Here is a 12,702-nt window from a genome sequence, read left to right as displayed (position 1 = left end):
AATATTCATTGACTAAAGAAACTGCAAGGTAGACCGGTACAAAAACAAGCAAGCTTAATACTTACATTCCACATTATTCACATAGCATCGTGTTTTACCTTATGGGGGATTTCTTGAATAAATAAATACTACGAAGACGCTGGTGAAATTAGGTAAGAATAATTAAAAATTGCAGAAATATGAATATTCTAAGTATTCTTTGTTTGAAACAGAAGTTTTTCAGTGTATTTTTGTAGGCAAACGCTACGTGGTGAAGAAAAACGAAGACTGGGAGTGGGGATCATCATCAAGAGACTCGGCTCACGCGCAGGCTGCGAAAAAGTGTTCTAAAACCTTATGCAGGCTTCTTTTTCGGTGCTTCTGAGGGTTCTCGGATCGATACGGGGAATCTAAATAATAGGGTCCTCGTCTCCTTCTACCGTGATTATGGGAACACCATTACCTCGCACTGGCGACAGTTTCCCGACGGCAGAAAAGGAGGGCTACGTCACCTACAGCACGCCTCCACAGCAAGAGCTGCAACTTGGTGTGGGCGCCTTGTCTCAACCTTCATTCGTTCCTGCAGAAAATGTCTCCGAATGCACAGCCGATCGATGCAGCATCGCACCAGCACTGGGCTACGTAGCCTTCATCGGTGTCCGACACGATCCAAACCTCTTCGTCTGCCATGATGCAGCACGTAATTCCAGCCGATACCATTCCAAGGGCAGACCTGCTGACCAAGGCCCCGACATTCAGGTTAGTGCCTTGATACATAGGCGCAGCCTTTCCGACACATAGCAGACTGCGGGTATTTTACAGTGTGCTATATCAAGCTACAGTCTTTGCCGATTCGCCTCTACTCAACGTGGCTTTCGGGACCATATAGATTTTTTAGCAAGATATATCTTTAGGAGAACTTGAATCTCTTACATTTAAGAGCAATGCAACTGAGAATAACCGGGCTGATATGTGCTAACAACGTTTTTTTAAGGCGAAAATGTTATTTGGCTCTTTGCGCCACCGTTCCGATATTCTTCTTATGGCACCCGGTTGCGTACCTGAAGGTAACAAGTTATATCACCGCCGTGCGGTCGCGTTTCGGTGGAGGCAAAAGGCCCGAGGACCTTCCCGTTGCGCGATAACTTCTCGTTAAATAAAACTGATGGGCTAAATTTCTGGAGTGTAACACTATAGCGTGTCTCGTAATTAAAAGTGGTTTAGTACGGAAAAGCCTATAAATCATTCTAATGAATAAGTCAGGGACACCCTAGCCACCATTGAATATCTCGACATTAGTTGAATAATCGCAATAGAGTGCTGCCACCGCTTGGTAATTTTGCCATACTCTTGCCAAGATCTAGATATTGGTTGCAGACTTCCATTGTGTTCAGTTGGGTTAACTAATGTCTCACATTTTTGATGCCAACCAATCTGCAGCGCAGTCTTGGGAACATCATGCCACCTGGTTTTTGCTTAATACGTTGGCTATGGGTTTAGGGAGTATGTTTGCTCGATGTGTACTGTATGCTAGCGTTCTCCAAATTTGTAACATTTTCCGGAATATTGTCTAATATTATATGGCGTTTGTTATTTTCACTTATTCTTAGCTAGCTTTGGGTAATGTTTTGTTGGAAACTATTAGGCAGTGAGCAGTAAAACATTGCAATATATATTCGGTATGGCATGCTGCAATGATGCTACCTTAGATTAGCATTGTTACTACCTGCAGCACTACACGAAACGTACGCTGCTGATAGAAAAACATGTTTCGTGCACTCGACTGCAGTTCTGCTCGACAAAAGTGATGTGCGTTGGCGAGGCGTCAACATATATTAGGTAGCTCAAGCTCTATTCATCAGGCACCCCAGTATAGCCTGCGTGTTTGCTAAGATATGGTCCCGCAAACGACTCCTTTTATGTGATGGCATTGTATGGTACTTGTAACACGTGCCTCAAATTAAAGCCATTCACCCGAAGCTTTTGCTTGTTATTATTCGAGTTGCAGGAGCTCAGGGTGACAAACGTGTTCCTCAGCCAATCAAATTCTCTAGAGCGCTGATATTTCATATTCATAAAGTCGGTTTTTTTAAATAAAAAATTAATGGTTCGAGACAAGGATATATTGAGGGCAGGTATCACATCAAATCATTCCTTGTCTTTTAATGAGGACGCCAAAGCTATCAGGATGACAGAAAAAGATTATTTCGTGCTCGTCTAGAAAAGTGTGTGGGGATGATTGATATGTGGGGTTTATTGTCCCAAACCCACCATATGATTATTAGAGACGCCGTAGTAGAGGGCCCCGGGAATGGCGACCACCTGGTGTTCTTTAACGTGCACCCAAATCTGAGCACACGGACCTGCAACATTTCCGCCTCCATCGGAAATGCAGCCGCTTCCACTGGGATTTGAACCCGCAACCTGCGGGTCAGAAGCCGAGTACCTTAGCCACTAGACCACCGCGGTGAGGCAAAATTGTATGGGGAGCCCACATTGTTGCGGCCTCTTGCCGAGCATATAAAATACACGCACTCTCCTTTGAGCCACGTATACGAACTTCGGAAAACTGACACAATATATTCAGAAGTTTATTCAGACAGTCATGGTCTGGGATGAAGGGGCTAAAGGCCGATGCAACTGCCTGACAAAGGCCCCCGTACCCATACATTTCTCAGGGGTGGAAAGCCGCGGTACATGCGCAAATACAGGTAACAAGAAAAGGAAAAACAAAACAAAACAAAAAAGAACAGGCGCACAGGCGATCAAAACACAATCGGTAGAATAGTTACCTTCGGTACACACTAATGATGCGTGACATAAAAATGTTTATACAAGCCCTGATGATGATCAACGTTACCAAACAGTATAGAACAAAATAGGAAAAAATAAAAAAACAGCAAATGCACAATATAAAGGGAAGGTTAGGAGCTAAGCAAGAGGTTCTCTTTAACTTTTTTCCGTAGGCTGTATGTCGAACAGTTGTCCTGGATCATATTGGCGATTTCTCGATTATTATTCAGAAAGTGTGGCATTAAATAGGCTAGTGTCTGAGTACCATAGTTAGTTCGGAACATAGGTGTTCTGAGTCTATTTTGCCTTAGGTGATATTGTGAATGTACAGATAACGATGATGAGGGCAGGATTTGGGGGTCATGCAAAATTTGCCTATATGTATGCATAGCAAATCTTAGTTGGAATAGCTGATCTATTCTGAGTATATTAAGCTTTGAAAAGGATGGCGCTGTGTGGTCATTTCGCTTAAGATTTTCAATGCAACGGACAGCTCTTTTTTTTTAAACTAATAATCTATCAAAATTTGTGTGAGTAGTGGTACCCCTGGTTAGGAGACAGTATTGCAAATGAGAGTGAACGAGGGCATAATATAACTTCGGTTTCAAGCATTTAGGCACCAAGGAGCTAACTTTATACCGTATCGAAATTGACCTGCACATATTTGCATGAATATTGTTTACGTGAGGTGTCCAGCTAATATTCTCTTCAAAAACAACACTTGGAAATTTATAACTAGGAATCTGTTCAATAGCGCAGTTTTGAAATAATATACAGGCATTATGATCTTCAGGCTTATTACGGCTCTTGAAAATAATAAATTTAGTTTTTTTTTACATTAAGTTGAAGTTGGTTTAGATGCAACCAGTGTGAAAGTTCAGTTAGCCATCTATTAGCTACATTTTGAAGTTCAAGTAGATGTTTACCTGAAAAAAAAAGTACTCGTGTCGTCTGCATGGAGAATTATGTCAGGAGTTCGCGGTATGTTCACAATATCATTTATGTAAAGGAGAAAGAATAAAGGTCCCAGAATGGAACCTTGCGGAACGCCATTGTTTTTTGACTGAGATTGAGAAGAGTAGCCATTTAGTGCATTGTACCTTGTCAGATAAGTAACTGTGGATCAAATCTAATACGATACCTCTATTACCGTAGTAAGGGAGTTTGTGAAACAAAATGAAATGCTTTATGGAATCAAACGCCTTTTTGAAGTCTAAAAATGTTGCAAGAGTATATTGCTTATGATACATGTTAATAAGTAATTTTTCTTTAATATCCAACTGTGCCATTTCAGTTGATTTCTTTTCACGGAATCCGAACTGTTGCTTTGCAAGCATTTGATGGTCACCAAGAAACTTCATTAGTCGTGACTTTAATGTATATTCTAAAACTTTGGAAAATAAAGGTAGCACGGAAATAGGCCGGTAGTTATTCAAGTCGTCGTGAGTGCCACCTTTGTGGATGACTACCACCTCAGCTATCTTCATGCCATCAGGAAAAATACCAGTGGCAAAAGATTGATTGCAGATATGCTGCAGTGGGCCACACAGTAATTCGGCGACATGTTTAATTGGTTCTACCTTAATGTTATCGTAACCAGCGGCAGTATTTTTATTTAAAGACTTCAGGTACGTAAGTATTTCTAATTGACTACAAGGAGTCAAGAAAATAGAGTTCGCAGAGAAAGAAGAAATGTATTTTTGGCAGTCGTTTGCTGCGTCCCTTGTCTGAGCTGCTGCAGCTGAGGTTAAGAAATGATTATTAAATTTATCCGCCAGACGAGCTTCTCTAAACTCTACACCGTCAATTGTTAATGCTGAGGGAAGAGAACCTTTTGTTGTTCCTATGAGTGTACGTACCGAGTTACATGCTTTCCTTGGATTGAAAGAGACCTCTGCAAGTCGAGCCTGATAATACTGAATATGGGCTCTCTTCAGATCAGAGTTTAATTTGTTGCGAACTTTTTTATATTCATGTAATATAGATATGTCTCTTATCCTAATGAAGTTATGGTATAGTTTATCTCGTTCTCTAATTCTGTTGTAAAGATCCCTGTTAATCCATGGTTTCTTAGACTTTCCGTGCTTTTTATAGTGTTGTAGTGGGAAGGCAGCATCATAACAGCGCTTTACATGTTGCTGGAACAGATCATACGATATATTAGGGTTTTGCTCATTGTAGACAATCTCCCAGTCGATACTCTCAATACTAGCATGAAATGCTGACAAGGCATTGGTATTGAAAGAGCGATATGGAACAGGAGCATCGTTAACACTATTTTTTTCTTTCTTAGCTGCAGGAAAAAAACAGAATATGGACAAGTGGTCACTCAGATCAGTTGTTAGCACACCAGCACTGACGTCGTTTCTGTCATAATTAGTTATACATAGGTCTAGCATAGTTTCACTTTCTGCTGTTATTCTAGTTGGCAAACTTATAAAGTTCCTACACGAAAATGATTCGATTACATCTAAAAATTGTCTACTATGTGGAGTAAGAAGTAACAAATCAATATTATTATCACCGACAAGCACAATATGCAAATTTCTCAAGGACGCATATTCAAGCATCGAAGTTATAAAACACAGAAATTCTTGAATATCCTCGGATGGGGGCTTATAAACTGTGACAATCAGGGACATTACACATTGAACGGCAATGGATTCATAATGTGTGCTGACACAACAAAATTCGGGAAGCACGGCATATGAAACATCTTTTTGTATATATAGCGACACACCACCACCCCTACAATTCGGTCTATGCACGCTTTCATGCTTGTATCCTTCGATGAACACTACATCGGACGTGCAAGTGTACCAAGTCTCAGTGAAGGCCAAAAAATGGAACGTATGATCTAAAGAACCAAACAGCACATCAGTTTGCTTGTTTCTCAAACTACGTATGTTTAAATGAAAGATCGACATTCTGTCCGGCTCCTTAAAAGAAGGGCCCTGCACAATTGATTTAAAAGTTTGAGCGTCATAATATATGGCTTCATGGAAGATAGCCATTGAGGGGGATAACTGAAAATTGAAGTAACGTAAGTGATAGAAGACACAGTTCAACGAATCTTATCTAGGTCGCTGTCGCTGTCTACGTGCAATGCTCGATTACCAGGCACTTTGCGCACAAACAATTTGCCGGATTTCTGCCATGCGAACTGATGATGGTATTCCTCTGCCTTCGTCTTCATTAGCCAGAGAAGTTTTTTGTTTTGTGGCATCAGATTGTCAAGGAAATACACGTTAGAGCTAGCAGTTTTTATATCGACCTTCTTAGCCACCCACTGGTCACGTGTTGCTCGTGACACGAAACGAACAAGCAAAACAGGAACTTTGCCGGTTTTTGGTGGAAGTCTGTGTATGCCTTCGACTTCAGAGCTCGTCAGTTCAGGAAGGGTAAGCTTAACTGCTAAGTTATTGAGCTTACCGAGCAAATTTTCATTCTGGGTGACAGGCATGCCGTGAATTTCAATATTTTGGCGTCTACTGTATTGCTCTAAAGCATTCACCTGCTTTTGCAGCTCATGGATGTTCTAAGTGGTGTCGGACAACTGGGCAGAATGCACCTGTTTTTTGAGGACTGCCATTTCAGCTGATTGCTTTTGCATTTCAACGAGCACCGCATCATATTGATCAGACAAATGCTGAACTGACAGCTCCAATTTGTCGACTGTATCTTTTACTTTCATTAGTGCATCCACCTTTCTCTGTATGTCTGGTATTTGGGCCAGCTTCCTATTAATTTCGATCAGTACTTTCTCGAACGGCGAATTATGCTCGCCGATGTGGCTCTTATCGCCACGTGTACTTCGGGCCGCCGAAACCAGGCATGTCTGGCACTTCCATGTTTTCTTTGCGGCATCATCTTTTTTGAAGGTCGTTTTGCTCATTCCCGAGCATGCTCCCAGGTGATAGCCATATTTGCATTCAGAGCAGGTTGGATATGAGCCGCTCTCTAAGAGAGGCTCATTACAGACTAAGCAGGCATCAGACTCGGACATCTCGAACTGAGCAAAATCACAGATTCAACAGTATCAGTGGTCACAAAAAGGAAGCTACAATGATCAGGAAATTCTTGCAACAGCGGTGGCGGTGGTGGCAAACAGCGTCAAATTAGGGAAATGTAAATACAGTTTACACCAACCTGCAAAGTCCGACAGGAGCAGTTAGTGACGAGCCACTGTTCCGTAGCCGCCACCGCTGAGCAAATGGTCCTCCGGTGTCTGGGTTGTGCCTTTTGAAGGTGCGTCTCGATGACGTAGTTCACAAAGGGGGCGTTGTCGATTCTTGATATGGACCCGGGATTCTTGATATGGCGTCGAAGAAGGTAAAGTGGCAGCAGGCGCCGATCCGCAAACACGCTTTCGCCGGGGCTGCAAAGTCAGACAGGAGCAGTTAGTGACGAGCCACTGTTCCGTAGCCGCCACCGCTGAGCAATATTGATTGTTAAAGAGGACGTTATGTATTTGATAGCTGTGTTCGAGGGCAAACTGACTTATTGAACAAACGCTAAGCCTTACTATTAGGATAGCCCCTCCACGATAGTCTAGTGGCTAAGGGTTTCGGCTGCTGATCCGCAGGTCGCGGGATCGAATCCCGGCTGTGGCGGCTGCATTTTGAACGGAGGCGAAAATGCAGTTGTCTCATGTGCTCAGAATAGAGTGCACGTTAAGGAACCCCCAGTGGTCAAAATTTGCAGAGCCCTGCACTACGGCGTCTCTTATAACCATATGGTGGTTTTGAGACGTTAAACCCCACATATTTATCACCCGTTAAAATGCGATGAATATCAGTTTGATTGCATTGAAAGATTGATTGTGGTTGCACCTAATGAAGCATATATCCACAACTGCTTTTCCTACGTGTTGTCTCAGGCCCTTTGTGGAAGGCCATATATCGACCTTGACGTGCAGCGCCGTCGTAATGAGAGCTCCTTCAAGACAATTCAGAACTCTATATTTGTATTACTGCAGCTCTCTGTTATTCCGCTTCTATGAATTGCAAATGCTTTTAGTGCTTTTTACCGAGGCAAAAATATCCCGTATTGTCGAGAAAGGACAGTGAACAAGAAAGGCACAGACCCATGCACTGACTGACAACGAACTAGCTTGAAATCCGTTATTCTAGCACTTTGCAACCGCGGTTCATAATTCATTTTGCGGTGGGATATTTCATGTGCTTTTTCCTTAACAGGACAAGCTCCACTGGAAAGACACCTTCTTTGCTACCAAGGCACCATCAGTTCATTCTAACTGGAGACGAAGATCGATTGCAGCACCTCTCAATCGCTGGGCCACATATGCGTCAGCTGCGGAGAAACACTCGGGAGAAGTTTCTGCCACTCCCGAGGAACTGGCCATGACACTCCGCAAGGTGAATATTTGGCACAAAATATTGCATATTAACTAGGATTCTGTAAATTATAATGTGTGAAGACCGCATTGGCTCGTCAAATACCTGCGCTCACAAGACGGAGATAACGGGGACTCTTAGGTGAGGAGGTGTAGTAGTAAAAATAGCATGAAAGAAATGATCGGGCTCGGCTCGTCAGTACTTTTTAGCGGCTACTTCGAGTTACAGCTTGCATGTAACTGTCAAAGTATTGAAAGCATTCAATGAGATTGCCTGTGGCATGCATTAGACGAAGCCATTCATTGCGATACGGAAAAATTATTTCAATCATTTTCTCAGCCCGTGTATCATTCCCACAAAGACAATACATTAGGTTTCCCTTGTTCCGCTTCTATTCGTTAGATTACGTGTGATGTTGAGAATTTCCATTTATACCCACTTAATACGAGAACCAATAAACAAGCACCAAACTATATTCTATGATTTCGTTGCTTCAGTGTGGTAATCTTTTTGTGTATTGCCCGGCTGTCATGTTATTATGTGCATCTTAATTTGCTGCACCTGAGTTAAGTGACACTGCGCACTTACTAAATCAAATTTGCGTCTATTTTTAGCTGGCTACAGCCTCATGAATAAGTGTTGTTGCGATTACGAACAAGCTGCAAGATGATCTTGTCCTCTAATAATTCCAAAATCCGGAATTCCTTCACAACCATCAACTAATCATTGTTGCTTTAATTATCAGTACTTTCAGAGAAATGCTTCCACCCTATACCTCTTTTTTAGCCCGAATGAAAAGTTAAAACTGATTTATTTTCGAGCACGACATCATATATTTTCTCTTTCCACAAGGTTGATCAAAAACACTTGAACATAGGTAGGGTCTGTAGCCAATGCGTCGACAAGTAGCCTTGTGGGAACGTCAAAAAGACTGGACAGAAGGCTGGCTATAGCGACACCCATCATTTCTGAAAGGTTGAAGCATACAGCTTCTTAGGAACTTCTCTCATCTGCTGATTGTGTTTAGTGGACTATGGCCTCATCTTATCAGCTGGTCCAGTGGAGTATTTATGTTTAGAAAAACATCTATATGTTGAAGGGAAGCATTTAGTTGGATTACAAGACTGTACGAATACGACCATACATAACGGTTGGATAAAGTGTATTGTCACGCATGACACAGCATGTTTGGAAACGACAGATAATTCGTTTTTTGCTGCTCCTCCATTCAGCGCGTTCTGTCATCATTGCTCCGTTTGGGAGTTTCCGGTGCATGAGCAGCTATGCAGGCACTGCGAGATCAAGGCATCAACGAAGCCTATATAAACCTACTGAAAGTTTTCTACAGCGGAAATAACCCCAACATAGCTTTGCATAAAGTGGAGTCGGATGTTTGCAAAATTGTGATGCCATGGTAGGTTCTTACCACCTTGAACAGGTGACGTGGCTTTATTCACATCCTGTCTATGTTATTTTCTTAGAAAACAATTACCTTCAAAATCAGTGCAACATAGAACAATCGTGCTTACATGCGCTATCATTGTTTGTGAGCTGAATCATTACTTGTCTTATTATGCGACCATAAAGCCGTTGAAAACGCCGCCTGCATCTTCCCACTGGGAGATCTCGAGTAAATGCGTCGCGGAGTTTCGGGGTATCTTGTGAATGGTGCGTAATTGGGTATGGCTTGGGAATGATGAATTGTTATTTCATATATATATTAGCCTTACTTATTCAATGAAGGAGAAACGTTGTCAACAGTGAGTGGTGGGACGCTGACGTGCGATCCAGTGCTCACATAAACAGGGTGGCCAGTGAACGGTTGTGCAGCGCGAGCAGTCAATTTTTCCAAGCAGACGCTGCCTGCGGCAGCCTTGCGCTAGAGAAGGGAGGAAGGGGGGCAAACAGTTGGCGCAACGAAAGCATGTAGCCGGTACGCGAGGCGTGAGAATTCGCAGTGGGGTTGTGGACATCGCCACTGATACACGACCCGTGACATCGTGCCACTAAGAAATGATCAATATTTAAAAATTGTGTCAGATAAAAGGCACAAAAGGTAAGTCATCGCTGTAGTCACATAGGTGGATATTTGGAAACTAAAGGTTCACTTCCCCACGTATTTAAGCGGACCGTTTACAGAAATGTGACCCTTGTGCACTGGAACCCGAACATTAGCCGGGCTGGTGACGATGCCTACACAGGAAACTGCAGTGAGACTTTCTTCTTGCTAGTGTGTGAGAGCCGAATATTCATCTCGTTCACCCGCAGTGAAAGTGATGATGATTATGATGATGTTATGATAATGATGAAACCCATTTATTTATGGAAGGGATGTCTAGAGGGATTGTCCTTAGAGGCCCTCTTCGTACAAACACTCGGCGGGCTCCCACTTACCGGAGTCCTTTGGCGTCAGCCGCGACTCGGGATATCTCAACGAAGGCCGGTAGGGCCGTCAGGTAAAGGCCACCGCGAAGGAAGGCTTCCCAGTCTTTCCGGGAAGGGTCGGCTAGAAAGGTGAGGTTTATTGTTCTTTGGCGCTCCTATGCCATGTGGCAAATGTCACAGGAATTCTACTCACAGTGCGCAACTTCCCGTGGAAGCGAGATTAAAGTGTTTTGGGCACGTGTTTAGCAGTGTGGGCCAGAATTCATGAGTCGATCTTGTTGTTGTCTTTGACTTTGTTACTATTTTTGCGCCTTAAGACGCACCTATGGTGTACAGTAATTTAGGGAAAACTTGAGGTGAAGCCAAGGTTGGTTTTTAAACACGCTCTTTAGAATTGCTGGGTCATATTAGAGTTTTAGTGTAAAGGTGAAGAAGGATTCGCTTCTCCATCTTGGTGAATCCTTCACACGGGTTCGGATAGATGTTATTGAGTTCGAAATATGTGTTTTTTTTGAAGGTGTAGGCGGGATTATTTTGAGGTCCGTATTGGTGTGGGATCATGGATGGTGCCCGGAGAGTGAGTGCACGGGCTGCGGCATTGACGCCTTGTTACCGCCGACGCCTGTTTGAGCCATATATAGCCCAGCAGTACACAAAGCACAAAACAAAATTGCGTGGTTGGTTTAGTTGGTTCATAAAGTGAAAAATTGGAAGCGCGAAATCCCCAATTTGTCTTTGTATGTTCCTTCCTGTCCTCGTTGGTTTTGCGCTTCCAACTTTTCATCCACAGCGCAATTCTCGCGCTTCCAGAGAACACCGTCAAAAACCTCAGAAATATTTTAGCTATTAAAACTGAGAGGCGCACCAGTACTGACAGAAATTGCTCTTGCGTTTCAATACCAGGTTTCTCTCAGATCCTCTGCTGCTTAGTTCACTATATAACGAAGCAACAGATTTTCATATATTACACTATACTTTGGCCATAAAGAAACTATAGGCTCTCTATGTCACATTTTTTGTATAACAAGGCAGACTGCCCCTGGTAGGCATCATATTTTATATGCAACACATTAATTGCAGTCTTAACATAGCAAGAATGTCTACAAGTGCCATTAATAAAACCAGCACAGTTGTCAGTTATTGTAAACAGAAGCATGTCGTATAGGAAAAGTGATAGTACCAATCAAATCGAGAGATAGCCAACCATCAATTGATATTGATAGATATGTGGGGTTTAACGTCCCAAAACCACCATATGATTATGAGAGACGCCGTAGTGGAGGGCTCCGAAAATTTCGACCACCTGGGGTTCTTTAACGTGCGCCCAAATCTGAGCACACGGGCCTACAACATTTCCGCCTCCATCGGAAATGCAACCGCCGCCGCCGGGATTCGAACCCGCGATCTGCGGGTCAGCAGCTGAGTACCTTAGCCACTAGACCACCATGGCGGGGCTAGCCAACCGTCAAAGCTCGGTGATTTAAATAATAGTTTGAAGGATTCTCTGTTATTATATGATTTACTTTTGTTGTTTCGGTACTCTTAACATTAAAAAAAGGCCAACCGCGTCTTATGCGTGGAATAAGTTGTCGATTTCTTACTGCAAAACCACCGCTATATAAGTGCTGCTTATACTCAGCTTCCTAATGATTGGCTGTATTCATGTCGATTTCAGGCGACCGAACGTCATCGGGAGATATGGCCCGGCTACCCACTATTTGCCGGGAGAAATGTTCGTCTCTTCTTCCTTAATTGTTCTTCTTGACGATGAAAGTATTCATTCGAGCAACATGAAGAGCACGGTTCATCACATTGAGGTAGATAGCGCTGTATAGAGGATATTGATCTCATCGATGAGTAATTCACCTCTAGTAATAAACTGAGTTACGCAATTCAGTACAGCCATAGTTGCGCGTTTTGCCTTATTACTTTGTTTATTGTTTTATACCCACTTTATCTACGTGATTCATGTGCCAGACTCCTTTACAAAGAGCTAACAATATGAAAAGTTGAATTCGTTCCTCTTGACGTGCTGAGTTGCATAAGTTACGGTAAGCATAAGTAGCTATAACCCACTAAAATTTGTTGTTAGGCTAGTTGGATTTTCATCACATTGTAACTGATTTTAGCGAAACTTTGAAGAGCCTAACACAATCGCAAATACACACACTTTACCACTCAGGAAACA

General features: G+C 42.7%; 1 protein-coding gene across 1 annotated transcript; it reads left to right on the top strand.

The window, feature by feature from the left end:
* Nucleotides 1-290: 290 nt before the first annotated feature.
* Nucleotides 291-12,310, top strand: LOC142776502 (uncharacterized). The gene is made up of 3 exons (XM_075880295.1): nt 291-738; nt 7,971-8,150; nt 12,190-12,310. The coding sequence occupies exons 1-3, from the start codon at nt 427-429 to the stop codon at nt 12,277-12,279; spliced, it is 582 nt and encodes a 193-aa protein (XP_075736410.1). The 5' UTR covers nt 291-426; the 3' UTR covers nt 12,280-12,310.
* The last annotated feature ends 392 nt before the right edge of the window (nt 12,311-12,702 follow it).

Source organism: Rhipicephalus microplus, chromosome X (assembly GCF_043290135.1).
Source record: "Rhipicephalus microplus isolate Deutch F79 chromosome X, USDA_Rmic, whole genome shotgun sequence".
Classification (NCBI taxonomy): Eukaryota; Metazoa; Arthropoda; class Arachnida; order Ixodida; family Ixodidae; genus Rhipicephalus; species Rhipicephalus microplus.
This window is presented reverse-complemented; position numbering and strand designations above follow the sequence as displayed.

Excerpts from the sequence above, each read along its gene's own strand:
- LOC142776502 (XM_075880295.1), top strand. The coding sequence starts at position 427 with ATGGGAACACCATTACCTCGCACTGGCGACAGTTTCCCGACGGCAGAA. Across the intron at positions 739-7,970 it reads ACCAAGGCCCCGACATTCAG|GACAAGCTCCACTGGAAAGA; the intron begins GTTAGTGCCTTG and ends TTTCCTTAACAG. Across the intron at positions 8,151-12,189 it reads TGGCCATGACACTCCGCAAG|GCGACCGAACGTCATCGGGA; the intron begins GTGAATATTTGG and ends TGTCGATTTCAG.